Genomic DNA, 20068 nt, shown 5'->3' on the forward strand with positions numbered 1-20068 from the left:
GAAATGAAGTCTAATTGCAATTTAGAAAAAGAGTAAGGGGTCTTCTCTTTAGGAGGAGGTGGGAATTTCAAGAGTACTTTTGATCTCTGAAGGGATTTTCTGAGCGAGCCAAGACCTTGAACCCAGGGAAAAGAAAGGGAGAGGATCTGGGAGGAGTTGGTAGAGGGAAATGAAAATGATCAAAATAAATTATTTGAAATTTTCGAAGGGTAAATGAAGGCATTATTAAGAAAAAAAAAAGGCAGGCTTCTTCTTGCGTTAGGTGAGTATTTATTTTGAACATCTGCAGTGAGACTGTTGATGGCCGAAGAACCAGCGGCAGAGTGAATGAAACAGACTTGATGTCTGTGCTGGAAACAAGTTGAGAATTATTCAGAGCATGGAGAATATGGGGGAGGGGGATTAATGGGAAATAAAGTTTGAGGTGCGGAATGAAAATAGCTTGTGGGGTGGGGTGTGTAGAGAGAGATGACTTAGTGGTTAAGAGTGCTTGTTGCTCTTAACAACAAAGGGGAAAACCGACGGGACTAGACATCCAGGTGAGAGAATGGGGTTGCGGAGCAGTAAGACAAAGATGAGGTAGGAGTTTTCTCAAACCCGGGCTTTGTTCTGCAGCATTTATACCTCCTGAGACACGGAGGTCAGAGACCACCGACAGACAGGACTGCCCCTCTGACCCTGCACCTTGCCCCAAAGTGGTAGGAACAGCTCGCTGTGCTGGGGCAGCCTCATCCCTTCAGTTTCGCTACTCAAATAGTTGCCAAAATGACAAAACTGGATTCGGCGGCTTCCACATGCAGGAATTAACCTTGGGTCTGGAGGTAGGGCCCTACATGGCCGGGGAAGGAGACAGGATGCTTCCAAACTTACCTGCATTTGGCTTGACTATGAAGACAGTATGACAAAGTGGCCTGGAAAAGCCCCTTGCTAGATATAAAAGTGCCCATGGCTCGGGGTCCTGCCTTCACTTGGCGTGCTAACGGGCTTGCTCATCACTGCCCCATGTGCTCAGGAAATGGCTCAGTGGCAATCAAGGGAGGCTGGGCACAGCCCCCTAGCAATGGAGAGAGCCTTCTCTGCCCACCCAACACGGACATCTTGGGTCCTTACCAAATAAAAGGCAAATTCCTGGGCCCCATGAAATGCACCGAATCAGCGTAACTAGAGAAAGGACCCAGAAACCTGTTTTTTCAACACATCCCTGAGCAAGGCTGGTGCTGCCTGATAAGTGCCGTAGGCTGGATGCGTTAAAGAGAAGGTTCAGTACACAGGGCTCCTTTTTACTTCAGCTGTACATGTCTCCACAGCGTTCTGAAGAAACCTCTTGTTTAAGTAAGCTTCCTTTGCAAGAACTCTGAAGCCCTGGTCATAAGCTTACTTTGTTCAGAGAAATGAACTGGAGACAGAGCGGAGCGCGTGATGGGCGCTTCCTGTCAACTGATCCATTCATTCAAAAGATGCCCAAGCACAGAGACGCTGGCCGCCTTCCACTGAAGTTTCTCCTTGTCTGCAAAGCTGAAGGGGAAACTTTCTGGAATATTCCCTACCTGTGAAGAGGGCGTGGTAGTGGAGGCCCTTCTCCTTGTCCTGGTGGGAGCAGACGTCAAACAAGTAGGCTTTGATAGGCCCATCAATGAAGTCAGCAGAAAAATCGAAGAGAACCACACCTATCATCGTGATGGTTATGGCCCAAACCAGCTTCCTCCTGGGGTTAGCAACCAAAGCTAAAACAGAAGAAACGTTTGTCTTCCAAAGCATGTTTAGAACAACCTATATATTTTTATTTCACTTAAACTGCCATCAAATCATCCCTTTTTGGTTATGTGCTTTTCTTTTTACATCTAAAAAAAAAAAATGGTGCTTTTTTTTTTTTTTTTTTTTTTTTTTTTTTTTTTATGTTTAAGAAAGTATGCAACTGAATGCCCAGGAAAGACAAATCCATAGGCAGAAAGTAAATTAGTGATTGCCTAGGAAAAGGCAGGAAGTGACTTCCAGTGGGTAGTGGGTTTCTTAGGGGAGGGACATGAAAATATCCCATAAGTACACAGTGGTGATGATTGCTCAATCTTAGGACTATTTAAAAAAGCACTGGGTATATACTTTAGCTGAATACTCTGGGATTTTAATGACATCTTTTTGCATTAAAAATAATAATAATGTGAAATAAGCTGAAGAAAATCCTTTAAATCCTAGCTCCAGTGATGGCTACTCTCCGAGGCATCCCTTTTTACATGTGCAAGCCCACGGTTGTACAGAGCTGCCCAAACACAGGGCTTCTCACACTCTGGAGTGCCTGACTGCCATCTGAACCATTTTGTCAAAACACAGATTGCTGCCAGGCGGTGATAGCACAAGCCTTTCATCCCAGCACTCGGGAGGCAGAGGCAGACAGATCTCTGTGAGTTCGAGGCCAGCCTGGTCTACAGAGTGAGTGCCAAAACAGCCAGAGCTACACAGAGGAACCCTGTCTCAAGAAAACCAAAACCCAAACAAAACAAAAACAAACACAGATTGCTGGCCCTATTTCCCAAGACTCTGACTGGGCAGGTGTAAGTGGGGGAGTATGACATCTTGTAACTCTATAATCCCATGATAACACAATTTTGAATGCCCCAGGCAAGTGTGATCATGGAGTATAAACATTCTATCCTCAATCAACTCTCCCCAGATCCTTCTATTGGTAAAAGAGGCCCTGTAGTACTTTTTACACTTAAGTAGGGTCCGTTCCATCCATATTCTCTACTCATCTACCCAGTCTGCCAAGAGTGATATACTGCTGTGTCCCTTGCTTATATCTTGTTAACCCAAGGATAGTGTTCAATATATAAACATATTTGACACATTCCACTATAAAAGTAAGTGAAAAAAATAAGTCTACCCTCTCTTTCTTACCTCCAGTATGTATCTTAAATGTCCTAGTTATTTCCTACATTTCCATATTTATACATCCTTCTTAATCAGTGGTTCACAACCTGTGGGTCACCACCCCTTTGGGGAGGGTTACATATCAGAATGCTGCATGTCAGGTATTTATATTACAATTCATAACCATAGAAAATTACAGTTATTGAGATAGCAAGGAAGTAATTTCACAGTTGGGGTTCACCTTAACATGAGGAACAGTGTTTAAGGATCACAGTATTAGGAAGGTTGAGAACCACTGGCCTAAATACATACAAATATTACTTGCTTATCCTGTATCATAACCTCTCATTCTACTGGCATAAATGGTCTAAAAATATATGCCTCTTCATGATGTCTTTTTCAATGTGCTGCCACCAAGTACTTAGGAATTAGTAGCTGGTCTGTAGCTAGAAATATTGCCTTAACACCAAAGTTGTTTTCCAGAATTCGCCAAACAAAGATGTCCCCAGAGCTGACAGGGTACTAATTAAAATGTTATGCACCCAGAATTAACTCTTATTTGTACACAGCAGGTGACTTGTTATTCATGCTTGAAGCTGGGCAGTTTGATAAAGTATTCCACGAGACATAATATGCTCAAACGTCCTTCAACTGAAAAATAAGTAAGCATATTTAATTTGGTGAAAGGGATAAAAAGTCAATCCATTTTAAAGCCTTACAATAATAAAAGACAATGTTGTGATGTTTCTGGAAGCAGATTCCTCAACCACAGGCTTGGGGGTCATTCAAAGGTGGAAGGAAGTTTACTGCATGCTAGGAGAGTCCATTGATTATAGGCACTGAAAAATATTGATGACATTTTACCCTAACAGTGAACTATTAGGCCTGTGTACTCCACTTACCTGATACAACAGCATCTCCATTGAGGTACAGGGCCATCCCCAAGAGCATCATAATGCCCAGTGTGAGGATGTAGGGTCTCCGGCGGCCCCACCGGGCCCTGCAGTGATCACTGACTGATCCCACCACGGGTTGCAGCAGGAATCCCAAGATGGGGCTTAGGAGCCACACCATGCTGTACAAACTCTTGGGCAGGCCCACGCTGAGCAGAACTGGAGTCACATAGGCTGCCTCCACCGCATAGCAAAATTCTCGGCCGAACATGGCCATGCTGTGCATGACGAGTCTCCCTGTGGATCTCTTGGGTTGCTCCACAGAGCCAAAGGGGCAATCCTCGGCTAGGGATTGATAGGTACGGGTGTCAGTCTGCCCATTGCTGCCGCTCATGACCACAGAGAGAATAACCTTCCTGCGTGGCCCTCGGGTCTGTGCTCCAAACTGGATCTGACATGGAGCCTGTCTGAGCAGAGATGGGCAGGCCGGAGGAGGAGCTGAAATTCTTTCATGCCTCCAAGATCACAAGTTATGATGAGGAGCAAGGGGGGTGTTGGCACTTGGAAGCATGACAGAGATTAGCTGTTGTGAGCCCTCTGACTCCTTAGAATGCTGCTGTTTTTCTAAAGACCTCCTCACCCTCCCTCCCTGCCTCCCCCCCCTCTCTCTCACACACACACACAGAGTTGTACACATTGTTTCCATACTTTTCAAATCATAAAGTCTCCTATACAGAGACTAAATAAAAATTTAAATGATCTAATCATTTGTATAAACTTCTTTCTATAGACCTGGATATTCCCTTTCCATGAATTTACAGTTTCTTCATACAGCTTTAAAAAACCAATGTACATAAAATCATTTTTTAAAAAAAAAAAAAAAAGACAAATTAACCAGACTTAAAATGGAGGGTAGTGAGGGGTCTCATCCTCTACTCAAACCATTAACTGTCTCTCACACACCCCTGAACTGTTCTCTCATTGCACTCAGGACATTTTCAAATAAGATAGTTCAGTGTTTGTGATAGCCTTCGTTATTTCCTTAATTATATCCTTTGATTATCTTAGGACAGAGATCAAGTTGATTTATGGCACCCCCAGCATATAGCCTGGCACCTCTTAGGTCCCCCAAAATATTTGCTAATAAATACAAGTTGAATGAATGGCGTATACGCGGGCTACGTTTTGTGCCAGTCATTTCCTACTTTGCTTAGATCCTAGGGGACTACATTTCCCAGGCTCCCTTGTTCTCTGCCTTCTAGGTATATTTGGCTAACAGCAAACACTGGTTTAAAAAAAAAAAAAAAAAAAAAAAAAAGCCTGGGTGGAAGGGAAAACAAACATGATCCTGTTTTCTTCATCCAGAGGTATTTTTGGCATTGACTGCATGTGCACTGTGAACCTACCTTCTATCAGTCGCTCTGGGTGCTGGGTCTCCTTAACTGCCCATAGCTACTGTCCCTGCTGCTCTAGCTGTGACCCTGGCTCCTTGATTCCGCTCCTGTCTGCACGAGCAGATACTATCTCTGATCTTTATCACCAGTGTAATCCTCTAATTAAATGTACTGTTTTAAAGACTTCCAGTGAGTCACATTTTCCTTACTGGACCCTAATAAAAATCCTTGGTAGGAAAAATATCTTAGAAGAAATGCCTTTAAAGATGGTTCAAGAACAAAGTATGGGGCTGGGCGGTGGTGGCACACCCCTTTAATCCCAGCACTTGGGAAGCAGAGCCAGGTGGATCTCTGTGAGTTCAAGGCCAGCCTGGGCTACCAAGTGAGTCCCAGGAAAGGTGCAAAGCCACACAGAGAAACCCTGTCTCGAAAAACCAAAAAAAAAAAAAAAAAAAAAAAAAAAAAAAAAGGAACAAAGTATGGAGTCAGAATGTTAAAGTTCTAATTCTTGGAATGCCTCTTCTACCGCACTTCCCAAGGCAGATCCTAATTTGATGTTTCTCAAACTGTGTGTCAAGGCACCCAAAGATCACACAGAACACACTGGCATACCTCTGAACATTTAAATTTTGAAATCAAGTTGCTGTAGAATATTATTTTAATGTGTGTTATGTGGTGATGTACTATGTCCCCCAATATACTGTGTATCCCAATAAATTTTATCTGAGGATCAGAGGAAAAATCCAGCCACTATAGTAAACAGAAGGCTTCTAGAACATTAAGAAGTGAACTAAGAAGGTTAAGGACCTTTTGTATCTGTTTTGTCATCTGAATAAGGAAAGCTGCTCTCCTGCCTTCTTAGGGCCTATGGAAGAACAGCTTATATACTGTATGATAGTGGAGAGCACCTGACTTCATGTAGGGGAAGAATTTTGCAAACAATAAAATGCAATGCCATTGTTCCCGAAGCCTGGGATGTAGTTGGAAGGAAGATATGGACACAGATACGTGGTCTGGATGCACCAGTCATCTGTTTTATGCCCCTACATACAATTTGTCCCTACAGTTTGTGGCATCTCATTACTTCCAATATGGCACCATCAACAGAGTGAAAATACATATTGAGCCATGTGTTCAAGAATATAATTCCTCTTTCCTTTGACTTTCCTATATTCAATTGCCTGCTTCTTTTCCATCCTTCTCAAAGTTGATGCTTTCTCCTTTCTGACCAGATTCCTATGTCTAAATCTTCAGTTTTTCACAAAGTATAGAATGTTCTTCAGTTCCAGATCTCCAGAAAAAAGAGAGCACACATCACTAACATGCTACTCACCTTAGTTATTTATTCTTGAAATTCACAACCTACCAAAAATAACTTCTCATTCACTTTGTGTAATCACCCAAACACAGAAATCAACGTCTACATTAGCTCATCTGATTAGCCATAGATTTTTAACCAATTTGCATTTATCTTTTCCCTAACCATTCCACTGAACACATACTTTTTCTGAGAACATATTGTAATAGTAACCATGATTTAAAAAGTCTTGCTTGATTCATATCTCTTAGAACAATGCCACTTGTAATGGTTTTAGTATTTTTTTTTTATGTATGTGGGTGTTTTTTCTGCATGTAAGTCTATGCACCACACGCATGCCTGGTGATGATGGAAGCCAGAAGCGGGTGGTGCATCCACTTGACCTGGAAATACAGGCTGTTACGAGCTGCCATGTGGGTGCTAGCTCCTCTGGAAGAGCAGCCAGTGCTCTTTACCTCTGAGCTGTCTCTCCAGTTTAGTGATTGTTAATCTTGATTGCCAACAGAACTGGATTTAGAAGTCCCCAGGAAATTAGTGAAACACATTTCTGGGTGTGTTGATGAGGGCATTTCCATATGGGATTAGATCATGAGGACTCTCACCTTATGGTTTAACCCCCTGACAGATTTATAACATAGATAACCTCTTGGGAGGCAGTGGAGCTGTGGGAATGGAGCCTGATTGGAGATGTTGGCTTGCTGGCATGGGGGTGCCTCCTTGAGGGGCTATTTCATGCCTTGGCTCCCTCCCTACTGTTGCTCCATCTGCATCCTGCTTATCACAATCCTTGCCTTGATGGCCTGAAATCTCTGAAACTTAGCAAAAGTAAACCATCCCTGATACCACCTGTCTCAAGTATTGCGGTCACAACAGTAAGCAAAAGCAACAGAAACGAAGCAAGGTGGAACCTCTTAATTGTGAGCTATGTGCAATCACATGGATGCTTTATAGAAATGCAAATGTGTGGGAATCACCCTTGCCCACTGCATCAACTTTCTGGGGGCAGGGCCCAGATTCTGTGTTGGCAGACTCCATACATGGTGTTTTTGAACTAGATATAAATACTACAGCCATTACCCCAGGAGCTCATGGCTTAGTGAAGAATTTGTAAATCATAATAAAAAGTAATTCCTATCCTTGGACATATACAGAGTACAATGGGAATATAGCAAGAGCATAACAGAAAGAATGAACAATTTCTGAGCTTTTCCAATATGTCAGGCACTTCCAAAGTATTGAAATAGACATCATCTGGGAGAGTGAGATTTGAACACATGACCTTTCTGACATTATAGCTCATATTCACTGTACAAAATCATCCTAGAGTTGAGAAGGGCAGGAAGTTTAACAAAGAAGGCTGCATTTGAGTCAACATGAGTTGGCTAACCAAGTGGCAGGAACAGAAGGTGTATTGTTAGACCTGGAAAATGATGCGGCACGTGGAAGGAATGGAAGCAAGAGAAACCATAACATGTAGACATTTCAGGTGGTCCATATAACACGGCTGCAGAGCAGGAGCTGAGGATGGATTGATGATCCAGGCAGTTTTACTCTTATTCTTGTTTATTGTTATTATTGTTGTTAAGATTATATTTTATCCCTTAGGAGAAAAATGCACTACTGCAAAATTTTGCAGGACTAAAAAGGCTAGTCTTGCAAAAAAAAAAAAAAGAAAAAAAAAACCAATAAGGTAATATGACAGAAATAAAAGCAAAGAGAAACAGCAGTTATCTGTTGGGAGGGAGTTGTGTTGAGGTAGATATTGGAGAGGGGAGTAAGGGGTAGATATGATCAAGACACATTGTATACGCAAATGAAAATTTAAAAAAATACTTTTTAAAAAAAGAGCATTTCAAAGGAGTTGGGAAGCCATTACGTGATCAGGGGTTAGGTTGCGATGTGAACTCCAGCACTGGGCAGGGAAAAGCATGACTCTGACCCAAGGCTGACAAAACCATTAGCACCTTTTGAAGTTGTAATAGAGATGTCCAAAGATGAGAAGCTCACTTTGCTCCTGGAGTTCATCCCAGCTGTTAGTCATGGCTCTCACTGCCATGCAGCTCAGCGTTAGGATGTCTTCTTCTCACTGGTTGGTTGTTCTATTGCCTATGGAGTACCACCTGACTTATTTACCTGCTTACTTAAAGCTGCTTATTATTGTGACTTTTGAGAGGATAAGCAGAAGGACTTCCGGGGACATGATCAGTACAGAGGCAGACATGGGTGGGAGGAGCTTAGCAACTTTCACTGGATACAGGACAGTTAACTGCCAGGTGATGGAGAACAGGCCCCCAAGCTACTCACACACAGCCCAGCATCCAGTATGGTGATTTGAAGCAGGGCTTTATGATGAGAACGTCAAGACCATTTGCTCACATCTGCAGTTCAAAGACAAACAGTGAATGAAAAGGGTCTGACTTTTTTTTTAAGGGGTATGCATTTTGTTAACAGTAGTGCCCAAATATTTAACGCATCAGAAAATGGTGTTTAAAGGGCTTTCTAGAAAGCATTCACAACTTAAAAACAGTGTTTGGTTCCAAGAGGGAGAAAAAAAGCTTAATTTATTAAAATTATATTAATTCATTTAAAATATATCATAGCTACATTTATATATGTGTGTTATCAAGTGAACTGAAAAGCAGAAAAAGTGCGACAAGTTCCTATCAGTATGCACACCAAAAGATTCCTCAATCAGAGGCCCTGAAAAGCAGTTTCAGCGTGCAATCATGACTCTGTAATCAGTCTTTAGTTGTGTCTTGATTGGAACACTTGGACCACTTCATTACTGTGCATCCCCATTTCCATACACACAGTTGTGGGTGTCGTTTTCCAGCGTAAGGACAGCATTCAGATTCACGTGAGCCGAGAACCCGTGAGTCAGAGGTTGGCTTTTGGCTTCCTACTCTCAATGATTCCATCTGAGTGCAGCTGATTAATCTCCTCTTGACTGAACCCAAATTCTCTGAGAACCTCTTCGGTGTGCTCTCCTACGAAGCACTCCCTTTTGACAGAAGGGAGAGCTGGGGTTCTGGACAGCTGAGGTGCAGGGCGGGGGCTCGCCTGCTGCTCCTCGTTGGTGATAAACGAGGCCCGTTCCCTGTTGTGACTGTGATGGAGGGCCTCCTCGAACGTCAGCACTGGGGTCACACACGCATCTGTCCCATCAAAGATCCGGCACCACTCTGCCTTGGTCTTCTTTGCAAACACATCTGCAAATTTCTTCTTCATTTCCGGCCAGTCAGCGACGCTCATCTGGGCGGGGAGTTCATCAGACTCGAGTCCAAGTCCTGAGAGGGAAATGTAGTGTCTCAAGTTATGATGCTTTTAGGGGAGTAACTATAATCAATCAAGAGTCCAAATGAAGCAGATTGAAGCCGGAGCCAATGGCTGCAAAAGGCAGGGACAGCAGCAGCGGCACAACTCAAAACAAGCCTGTCATTGTCAGGAGTATTTCACTGACATTTCAGGAAAGGGAGTCCGTTTTCAGTGATCTAGACTCCAGAAACTCATTTCTTTCCTGAGTAGGTTTTCAAAAAGAAATTTCCTCAGGATGGCGCTATCTGTCCAGTTGAATTAAAATAACTCCATGCTTTCTATAATATTCCCAAACATTTTAAAAATAAAAAATTTGTTTTACACCTGACTATCACCACTGCCAAGAATGGAGCCTCCGGATAAGTGGTAAAGCCCAGGGCTGAGGCTTTGTGAGTAATATTCCTTTCTCTTTACCTTGACAGATTAACAGCTCAAAAGTCTTTAAGGTAGCCAAGGTCTAGGTGAAGATTTTTGGGCCTCACATTGGTGTGAAAATTTGCCAAACAACCATTATTTCTCATTTTCAGTGTTCAATAAATTATATGGAATATACAACAGCTTATTGTTTTTTAAAAGCTATGGGTTAGAGGATTTTCCCAGCTGCAGTCTAATGTGAATGTTTGGAAGCACATTAAGCTATGCTGTTGAGCAGATGTAGCAGACACATCTTCAGTGAGTAGTTGAAAATTCTCATTTAACTGCCCATGAGTTTATCTAACTATACCATTGTCCCAAGTAGACGAGCATCTGTGTAGCCAAAGGGCCACTTTACAGGGGTTTACTATAAATCTCACTTTTCCTCTCTCATGAAAGAGGATTCTATAATATGAGTGGTTAAGAGGACAATGATCAAAAATTTTTAAGGAGAAAACTTTTGAAATTTCAAGAGGACTCTAAACAGTGCAAACACACTCCCAAGGCTTTTGAAGGCTGTACAGTATACACAGGCACACCTTCAGGAGTGCACATACACCCAAAAGACATCCACAAGAGGCCTGGATTGCTTATCTTGGAGGCACTACACAAGTGAAAAGCCATAATAGTCTCACAAAACAATGGAAGATTTTCTGGATCAAGAATTAACGAATGTGTTTGTCCACTCAGTAGCTGAGCACTAAGCTAACTGGGCAGATTTCAGTGGTTACATATACCAAGGAACACAGATTTAACTGATGGAAATCATTATAAACAAACAAACCTTCAGAGAACTCCATTATCTAGTCTGGGGAACAGAATGCCACGTGAATAAAGAGAAATGAACAGTGCCTCACAGACTTCTAAGAAACCATCAAATATATTTACAAATGCATTAGGGGAGTCATAAAAAGACAGGAGAGAAAGGCAGGAAGAAAATTATTGAATAAATGTCTTAAAAGTTCCAAAACTTGATGAAAAAAAAAATCTTAATCCACACATGTAAGAAACTACTCATCAAAGAAGGAATTCAAACTACACAGCATCACTAAGATTTCAGATGTAAATAAAGTAACACAAATAGCCCATGTAGACAGACTGAGAAGCTTAATACGTCTGAGATGGTAATATCCCCCAGATCAAGGCATACACTCAACAGAACCCCAGTCCAAACCTCAGCTATGGGCTGGAGAGGTGACTCAGTGGCAAAGTGTTGCCACAAAAGCAGGAAGGCCTAATTTCAAATCCCTGGAATTCATACCTAAAGTCAGGGGGTAGAGATGTGTGTCTAATCCCAGAGCTCCTACAGTGAGATGGGAGGCAGAGACCGGAGAATCCCTAGAAGCTCATGGGCCAGCCAGCCTGGCAGATGCAGCAGTGAACAATGAAAGACCTTGTCTCAAACAAGGTGTAAGGCAAGGACCGGCCCCCAAAGTTGCCCTCTGAAATCCTCACGAGTGCTGTAGCATGTCAATGCTCACACTAGTTCACACAAATGCAGGCACATACACATATCATACACACAAGCACATTTTAAAAAAATTAGATGCCTTGTTGGTTGAAACTGAAAAACTGATCCTAAAATTTACACAGAAATCGAGAGAAATCTCAACAGCCAAAACAATGCTGAAGAACACATACTTCTCAGTTTCAAACTTACTACAATAATCAAGACACAGTGACATAAAGACAGACAATGCAACAGAACTGAAAGTACAAAATTAGGGCTGAGGCTATTGCTCAGTGATAGAGTACTTTCCTACCATGTGGGGGGACCTGCGTTCAATCCCTAGTACTGCCAACAGTAAAAAATAAAGAGAAGTCGGGTGGCGGTGGTGGTGGTGCAAGCCTTTAATCCCAGCACTCGGGAAGCAGAGGCAGGCGGATCTCTGTGAGTTCGAGGCCAGCCTCGTCTACCAAGTGAGTTCCAGGAAAGGCGCAAAGCTACACAGAGAAACCCTGTCTCGAAAAACCAAAAAAAAAAAAAAAAAGAAAGAAAGAAAGAAAGAGAAATAAACTCTTACATGTATGGTCAACTGACTTCAAGAGGGATGCAAATATTAGTCTATGTAGGAAGAACTGTCTTTTTAATCAACGATACTGGAAAAACTAGAGATCCCTATGCAAAAAATAGAGTTAAATACTAACTTACCCTGTACATAGACGCTAATTCAAAATGCACAAAGGCATATGTGAGAACCATCACCAACACAGCCTTCAGAAGAAACCACTGGGGTGAGACTGATAATTGGGAGTTTCTTGCACTAATTTCTGTGCAATGTTTACCAGAGGATAAGGGGGAAATGTCCTAAGATGACTTTGAGGGAAGATACTACAGCTCAAGAGAAGTTGGAATTGTTTAAGAGTTCAGGCTGTAAGCTTTTTCAAGAAAATTGTCTTTGAAATGTGAATGTTGACAAGAAACTAAAATTTACTTAACTATATAAATATATTTTCTATAAACAACACACACACACACACACACAGAGAGAGAGAGAGCTGTTATATGATGTAAAGTCCACCACGCTGTATCCCTGCTGCTTTCCAGGGCTCTGTGACCAAGACATTCTGCACCAACCACTGCCCTTTTACCTAGCATTGTTCAGTCTGGAATTCTGAAGTAAGTCTTTAAATATAATTTCAGTGTCTGGGCAGAGAAGAATCACACATGATCTACAAAAATCATCCTGTTCCATAGTTTTATCAACTATATTTGAGTTAGTAAGTTAATACCTATGATCATAAAATGCTTTGGGATGTTTGTAAAAGCAATCATGACAGGTATGTAGAAATAATTTGTAGTAGTATTTGTAGTAGCATTTGGAAAGTTACCAAACAATGAAACTCTAAAGTAGGAAGGTAACTGTATTATATCAGCTTTTTACACAACTAAAAAATTCCCAAATCGACATTAATCCCACTTCTAAAACACCTGCACCCATAAAATGCCGTTCTTTTGAAGAACAGCGTATTTAAGTCCTTTTTCTGTGAAAAACTCAACACATGGAACTGTGGGGGGTGCATCACTCAACCCTCATTAGAGAACCACCTTCTTGCAGTAGATGGTAATTAACACTGAGACCCACAACTGAACGATGGACATACAATGTTCTCACTGTCCTACATGGGATGTCTTTATCAAATTCCTCCCCTCTAGGCTCAGAGATCTGTGCCAAAGATGAGGCAGAAAGACTGTAAGAGCCAGGGGGATAGATGATTCCAGGGAAACAGTGCCTTCCAGATACAACAGGGGGGATGCACAGGTGAACTCCCAGAGACCATGACAGCATGCACAAGGTCTGCACAAACTCCAGCCAGACAAAATTCCAGCACTGAGAAGGGACGGTAAACATAAATCCCACCCTTAACCAAGAAGGTAAATTTGTGATTGATACCTACTGGGAGAGGGGAAATCAGTTTTCTCCAACGGAGTGACACTGGGTATATCGAGTACACTGCAGGTCCCATGTAGGGCAGCTCCCATGTCTGGGAGGGTTGTTGTCCAACACAAAACAAACTCTGTTGTCTTTTTGGGGTGTGTGTGTGTGTGTGTGTGTGTGTGTGTGTGTGTGTGTGTGTGTGTTGGTTTGGTTTTTGTAAGTTTACTTTAGTTTTTGAAACAAAAAATAAAACAAAGTTGGTTGGGAAGGGAGGTGGGGAGAAACTTGAGAGAGGAAAAAGAATATGATCGAAATACAAATATATTGTATACAAATTTTTAAAAAGTAAAATAACTTTTAAGTAATAAAAAAGACCTACAAACTAAAGTGGAGAGCAAATGAAGAAGAGGCTCAACTCAACCTCTAGGCTCCACACGCAGTGACCTACGGAGCCAAGTCTAGCCTGGAACCTTTTATGCCTTCACATGAAGATCCCTCTTCTCTACTTGCCGAGTTGCTGGGAGTATAGGCAGCCGCCACCATAGCCAGCTTTCTTCAGAGTCTATCTAAAACCACTTAATAAGCTGTAGTGCCAACTTTAAACTGAAACATTTCACATCACAAAATAATTCCAGTCCCATTATTTCACAGGGGAAGAAGCCATCCCCAAATTCCCTCTAATTTGTCGTTGCATGCCAGGAAGACAAGAATTGACAATAAGGGTAAACTTCCAAAGTATCAGGTGACAATGACATTGTCCAGCTGAAGCTCACTCACCGAAACCTCTCTGTACTCAAGTGACTTTACTCCATCAAGGAACAGGAGCCAAGAGAACCAACATAACCTCTTTTAGGAAGACTAAGCAAGGTCTGAGTACATGAGGTAGGATAAACATCCATCCAGTGTCATGAGCAGCCGAAGCACCCGCTTTTCCACTAAGGGGACTGTTAATGTTTCTTAAGTCCTGAGTTATAGAGGAGGAAAATTATCTGGCAACTTAAAAGGCAGGGAAAATGCCCCCAGTATGTTGATGGCTACAGTTACATTAACTAGAAAGTTGGATGTAAATTTAAAAAAAAAAAAGACATCATGGAATTCAAAAGGGCTCAGAAAAGAGCTCACAGTAAAAGGGGAACAAGACTTACCTCTGAGCAGCAGCTCATAGAACTGGGGTTCGATTGCGCCGACAGCCATGAACTCTCCGTCTGCTGTCTTGTAGGTGGTGTAGAAAGGTGCCCCGCCGTCTAACATGTTTTGTCCACGAGGCTGTCCCCACAGCCACGTGTGCTGAGTCTTCCACAGGAAAGAACTTAAGTACGCGGTTCCTTCCACCTTTGAAGAAGGAAGACACTTTACGGAAGCAGGTGCTTAAGTCCGTATAAAGGAAGGATTATTTAGGGCATTTACTATTTATGTAACTGCCTGTTTTAAGAGGTATTACAATTATGTCTAACCATACAATTTCTTTGATCTTTCTGCAAACGAAGGTAGAGTGGGTTGATGGGAAAATGCTGTTGGTACACTAAATTGGGGAAATCTTGTAAGACTTAAAGGAACTACATTTGTATTCCTTTCAAATACTGCCAAAGTGTTGAGGATTTCTGAAGTTCCGTAACAGCGCACAGACACTCCCTGAATTATTATCTCTACTTTTGTTTGCGTGTGAGTACATAGAGGTCAGAGGTCAATGACAGGTACCTTTTTCTCAGTTGCTTCCTGACAGTCTCCCACTGAACCTGGAAATCAACCAATCTAGATTGGCGAGCCAGGAAACCCCAGGGATCTCCTGCCTCTGCCTCCCCAGTGCTGGGATCACAGGTCATGCTTTAGATTTTTACATGGGTGTGGGGAGTGTGAACTCAGGTCCTCATGCTTGGATACCAGGCACTTTACCAACTGAGCCACATATGTTAAAACTGACCTTGAGTATCTGCACATTCGATTTCATCGCCTCTAAGCACGTGCGCGCGCAAGCACACCCCCATCCCCCATCCCCCCACACACAGCATGCCACATTGTAAAGGGAACTCATAAACCTAGCTTATTCCAACTTCCCTCCAATCCTGTGATCTTTAATCATCACTGGTAGGTTACAAAATAAACATGAGCATGCGAGTAGCAAACATTCTAGTTTTTCAATGTCCAAACACATCAGTTTGGGACTACTACCTTCCTACCAAACTCAAAATCTGTTCTCTATCTGACCTCCACAGACCTCGCAGCCCTGGACTGAACTCTTACCGAGGAGCTGTGAGAGCTCAGAGAAGTGTCCAGGCATCATGACAAGGTACAATCCTCCCCCTTAGATGGGAATTTCACTTTCAATAGCCACCGTTTAAATTAACCATGGTCTGAACATATTAACTAGAAAAGTCCATAAGTAAGCTTTTTTTTAGTACATATTTTATACTGTTCTATTTTTAGTGTTGTGTTAATCTCTTACTGTGTCTAATTTATAAACTTTGTATGCAGGTATATCTGGGGAAAATAGAGTAAGATAAAGTTTAGAATTATCTTCAGTTTCATGCACCCAATGGGACTCTTGAAACATACCCCAGCAGAGAACAGGGGAAATAGTGCACTCTTCTAGACTGAAGACAGAAATCAGGAAGGGGTGAGTGCTCATATACAGCAGTGAACACAGAGAAACAAGAAACTGAAGCATCTCCTAAGAAATGCAGCAGGAAGTCTGGACAGGAAGGCCCATCATCCTTAGCACCTCTAAGGACCGACTCCACTGGCTGGGGAACCACCTCTGAAGCTCAGTTTTGAAGGATGATTACTTGGCAACTCTATTTTAATCACAAAAGATGGGAGGAAAATGTTGAGATAGAGCACAGAAATCGGGCGAGTTTTTAAAAGTTCAGAGCACGCCGGGAGACAGGCTGAGCAGGGAAGGGTGCCCACTGCCATGGCTGACACCCTGAGTTCAGTGCTCCGAGCCCCATGATGAAGGGGGGTACTGACTCTCACCAGTTGTCCTCTGACCTCCAGACATACTCTTACATGCTCACACAAAATAAATAAATAAACGAATCACATTTAGAGTGCTGACTCCGTAGACAGCTTCAATACGGCATTCTAACGCATACAAAAGGGTGGGGCTATTGGAAAGAAAAAGATCTCTTGTCAGGCATGGTGGCTCACATCTTTAATTCCTGCATACAAGAGACAGAGGTTGGTGGATCTCCATGAGTTCCAGGACAGCAAGGGCTATATAGAGAGACCCTGTCAAAAACAAAACAAAACAAAAAACCCAACAACAAAGAAACAAAACAAAACCTCTTTGGTGACTTGAATTCCAATATTAAACCTTATTTATTTCTTGTCTTGTTCAGAAAGTTTTGAGGCCACCATACATCATATGGCAGCCCTATCGCTCCCACCTCCCCCACCCAATTAATACTCACCATGTTCGCGTCAATGACCTGACCTTGGCCGGAACGTGTGCGTTCAAAGAGAGCAAGCACGATGCCCAGTGTGCACATGAGGCCACCACCGCCAAAGTCAGCCAGGAGATTCAACGGTGGGTATGGGTTCTCACCACTTCTGCCAATCTTGGACAGAACGCCTGCACCATGGACGACACATTGAATGCACCTTTAAATAAAGACGTGAGCATCTTGGACAACCAATTGTTATTATAATCATTGACCCAAGTGAAAATGGTACACAGTGCTCTTCAAACTATGAACCCATTTAGTCTACTTACAAACAAGCGTTCCCTCAAGATAGGCTCCATTTGCTTCAACTTTTCCTCTCTACTAAATTTTCCTAATGCCAAGTGGGGTGCACACAGCTGTAACTCTAGCACTCAGTCGACTGAGGAAAGTAGATGTGGATTTCTAGACCTGGGCTATACAGTGAACTCTCCCGGAGCAAAATTAGATAGATAGATAGATAGATAGATAGATAGATAGATAAGATAGATAGATAGATAGATAAGATAGATAGATAGATAGATAGATTGATTGATAGATAGATAGATAGATAAAATATCATCCCAACTGACATTTTTAATACTTTATTAAAGTTTTCACTTACTAAGTTTTAGAGAGAAAATAATTACTGTCAAATTGTTTCCTGACTTTAAAGCAATATAATACACTTTTATTAAAAAGAGATGTAAGAAAATAATCATACACAAAAGGAACAGGAATTAGGTTTTGAAAAGATGAGAAAAGCCAGTATTATACTCACTTCCCCCTCAACCTTTAAATATCTTCTCACAGAAAGTAGGAGCTTTGTTTCCATCAGTAACACACCGTTCTTAGACATCATAGAGTCAGGCCATTCTAAAACACGTTCTCACAGGCACATTCTAACAGAGTGATCGATCGTGAGACCTGAAACTGTGGGCTTAGCAGTGCTCACAGAAGTCAGAAACGATGGCTCAAAATGATTCTTGGTGAGGGAATGTCAGAATCAAACTGAATCAACTCTCCCAGTATGTGGAGTGACCACCCATCTTATTACCTTGCTCCTCATTCCCAGTAGGGGCCCTTCTGAAAACTGACTTCCCAACTGTAGAAAACAGGTGCTACTAGTGATTACTACCCATCCAATGAGTTGGGGGGGGGTATGCAGGTAGAGCTTAAGAAAGGCAGTTCAAATCAATCTGTTTTTAACAATTATGTTCTCTTTGTCAGTTCCAGTAAGTATTTATAGCTTTACTTTTTAAACTTCTTGTTAATCAGGGCTGGGGGGCTGGAGGGATGGCTCAGTCATCCAGAATATGTACTGCTTTTGCAGAGGACCCAAGTTCACTTCCCAGCATAACATTGCTCACAACAAACACCCATGACTCCAGCTCCAGGTGACCCAGGACCCTCTTCTGGTCTCTAGACGCATGTGCACTTACATTCACATACCTACACACTTACACATAATAAAAACATGATATATTTTGAACCCTTGTCAGTCAATGTAACTGCACTTCCTGATTTTGGAGCCAATTCAAAGTGTTTTAGAAAAGCATGTTCCAACATACCCGACAAAGCCAAGTAGTTGATGTCATGGCCAGCTGCCTTGGAGAAACTTCCCGACTGGCCAAATCCACTCAGCCTGGCATAGATGAGCTTTGGATTGTCCTGCAATAGAGTGGCTGGGCCAAGCTGGAGTTTCTCCATGACCCCTTTAGAGAAAAGTAAACAATTGTTTTATGGTTTATTGTTTTTTAAAGAGAGCAAGAGTCAAAGACTGGGAGAATTCCTTCTACAGGGCAAACTAAGAGTACACCCCCGCAAGTAACACTAACACTATTCGTTGTGATTTTGGTGAAAGTTGTCATAATGTAAGAGTCATTTGGAGACACTACTTAACCACACTGAACCACCCTCATCTTCAAATGGGGCATTTTTACGTTGTAATATAATCCTTAATGTCACCATTACTGTCGTCAGAGACGTCTGTGAGGACTAAAAGTTACATGCAAATACGCCTGGTGCCCCATTCCCATCCTATTCACTGTCAAACTTACTGGCTTCCTGGTATCTACCAGGCGACAATGTCAGTAAGGAGCAAGGGTGACTAACATCAGTGACTGACGAAAACGCAGGCGCATGGGATGCTCTGGGCTAATACAGGAGGAAACACCATTTTAAAACAGACACAGAAAGACTTGGTTCAGGGTTTGTGACAGTTACGAAAGCCTATGGACGGCCCGGTGGAGGTAGGTGTATGTCACCAAGCATGCAAGTCTACAGCTCGAACACTGTCTACAGCGCCTGAAAATAGCGTTTTTGCACGGCCCATAGTAAACGTAGTGATCTTGAAGCTGGAGTTTGGGAATACCATCATTTAGGGGCAGGTTAGCATGGTCTGTGGGTCGCTTTAGAGCATAGAACATATCAAAGGGTCAGTGGCTATATTCCAATGTCAAGTTTTCCAACCTATCTCTTGCACGAGATTCTCATACGGTTCAAGTGCCCCCCCCCCAAATAATTAATAAAGGCAAATGTAGAAGAGTGCTGGGGGAGGTGGGGGGGGATCAAGCCAATTAAAAGCCTAAGGAGTCAGAGAAGGCTGGAGTCACGAGCCAGGAGAGAGCCTCCGGTGACCACAGCTCACCGCTGCGGAAGGGATCCAGCAGCACGTCCGCGCGTGCGCACATGCGCCGCAGCACGGCGGCTCCCTGCGGCCGCTTCAGGTCCAGCAGCAGCGAGCGCTTGCCCCGGGCCAGGAGGCTCACGTCGCCCACCGAGCCCAGCCGGTCGACGCGCACCACCTGAGCTCCGAAGTCCGCCAGGACCATGCCGCAGAACGGCCCCGGGGCCAGGCCCGCCAGCTCCACCACCCTGACGCCTCGCAACACCATGGCCGGTCCCCGGGCGAACGCAGTGCGGCAGGGCGCCCTCTCCGCCCGGGACGACCCATCTGACATCGCATCCCCCGCCTCCCTCACGCGCCTGCGCGGGACCCGCCGGGGAGGCTGCGCGCTTGCGCACTTCCCGCCTCCCCGCGGTCGTCCCGGGCCAAAGTCTCTTGGGC

General features: G+C 43.1%; 2 protein-coding genes across 2 annotated transcripts in view; both read right to left on the reverse strand.

Moving 5' to 3' along the window:
• Slc45a2 (solute carrier family 45 member 2) overlaps positions 1 to 4262 on the reverse strand; it is a 28156-nt gene extending 23894 nt beyond the window's left edge. The window contains exons 1-2 of the mRNA XM_028895073.2: positions 3768 to 4262; positions 1548 to 1724 (exon numbers count right to left, since the gene is read on the reverse strand). Coding sequence (XP_028750906.1) covers positions 1548 to 1724; positions 3768 to 4152 — 562 coding nt within the window. The 5' untranslated portion in view covers positions 4153 to 4262. The remainder of the gene's footprint in view (positions 1 to 1547; positions 1725 to 3767) is intronic.
• Positions 4263 to 6470: 2208 nt separating this feature from the next.
• Positions 6471 to 19970, reverse strand: Amacr (alpha-methylacyl-CoA racemase). The gene is made up of 5 exons (XM_028895069.2): positions 19649 to 19970; positions 18570 to 18713; positions 16990 to 17150; positions 14725 to 14911; positions 6471 to 9757 (listed from the first exon to the last, which is right to left on the reverse strand). Exons 1-5 carry the CDS (start codon positions 19959 to 19961, stop codon positions 9348 to 9350), a joined length of 1215 nt encoding a protein of 404 aa, XP_028750902.1. The 5' UTR covers positions 19962 to 19970; the 3' UTR covers positions 6471 to 9347.
• Between the last annotated feature and the right edge of the window lie 98 nt (positions 19971 to 20068).

The sequence above is a fragment of the Peromyscus leucopus genome, chromosome 11, assembly GCF_004664715.2.
Source record: "Peromyscus leucopus breed LL Stock chromosome 11, UCI_PerLeu_2.1, whole genome shotgun sequence".
NCBI lineage: Eukaryota > Metazoa > Chordata > Mammalia > Rodentia > Cricetidae > Peromyscus > Peromyscus leucopus.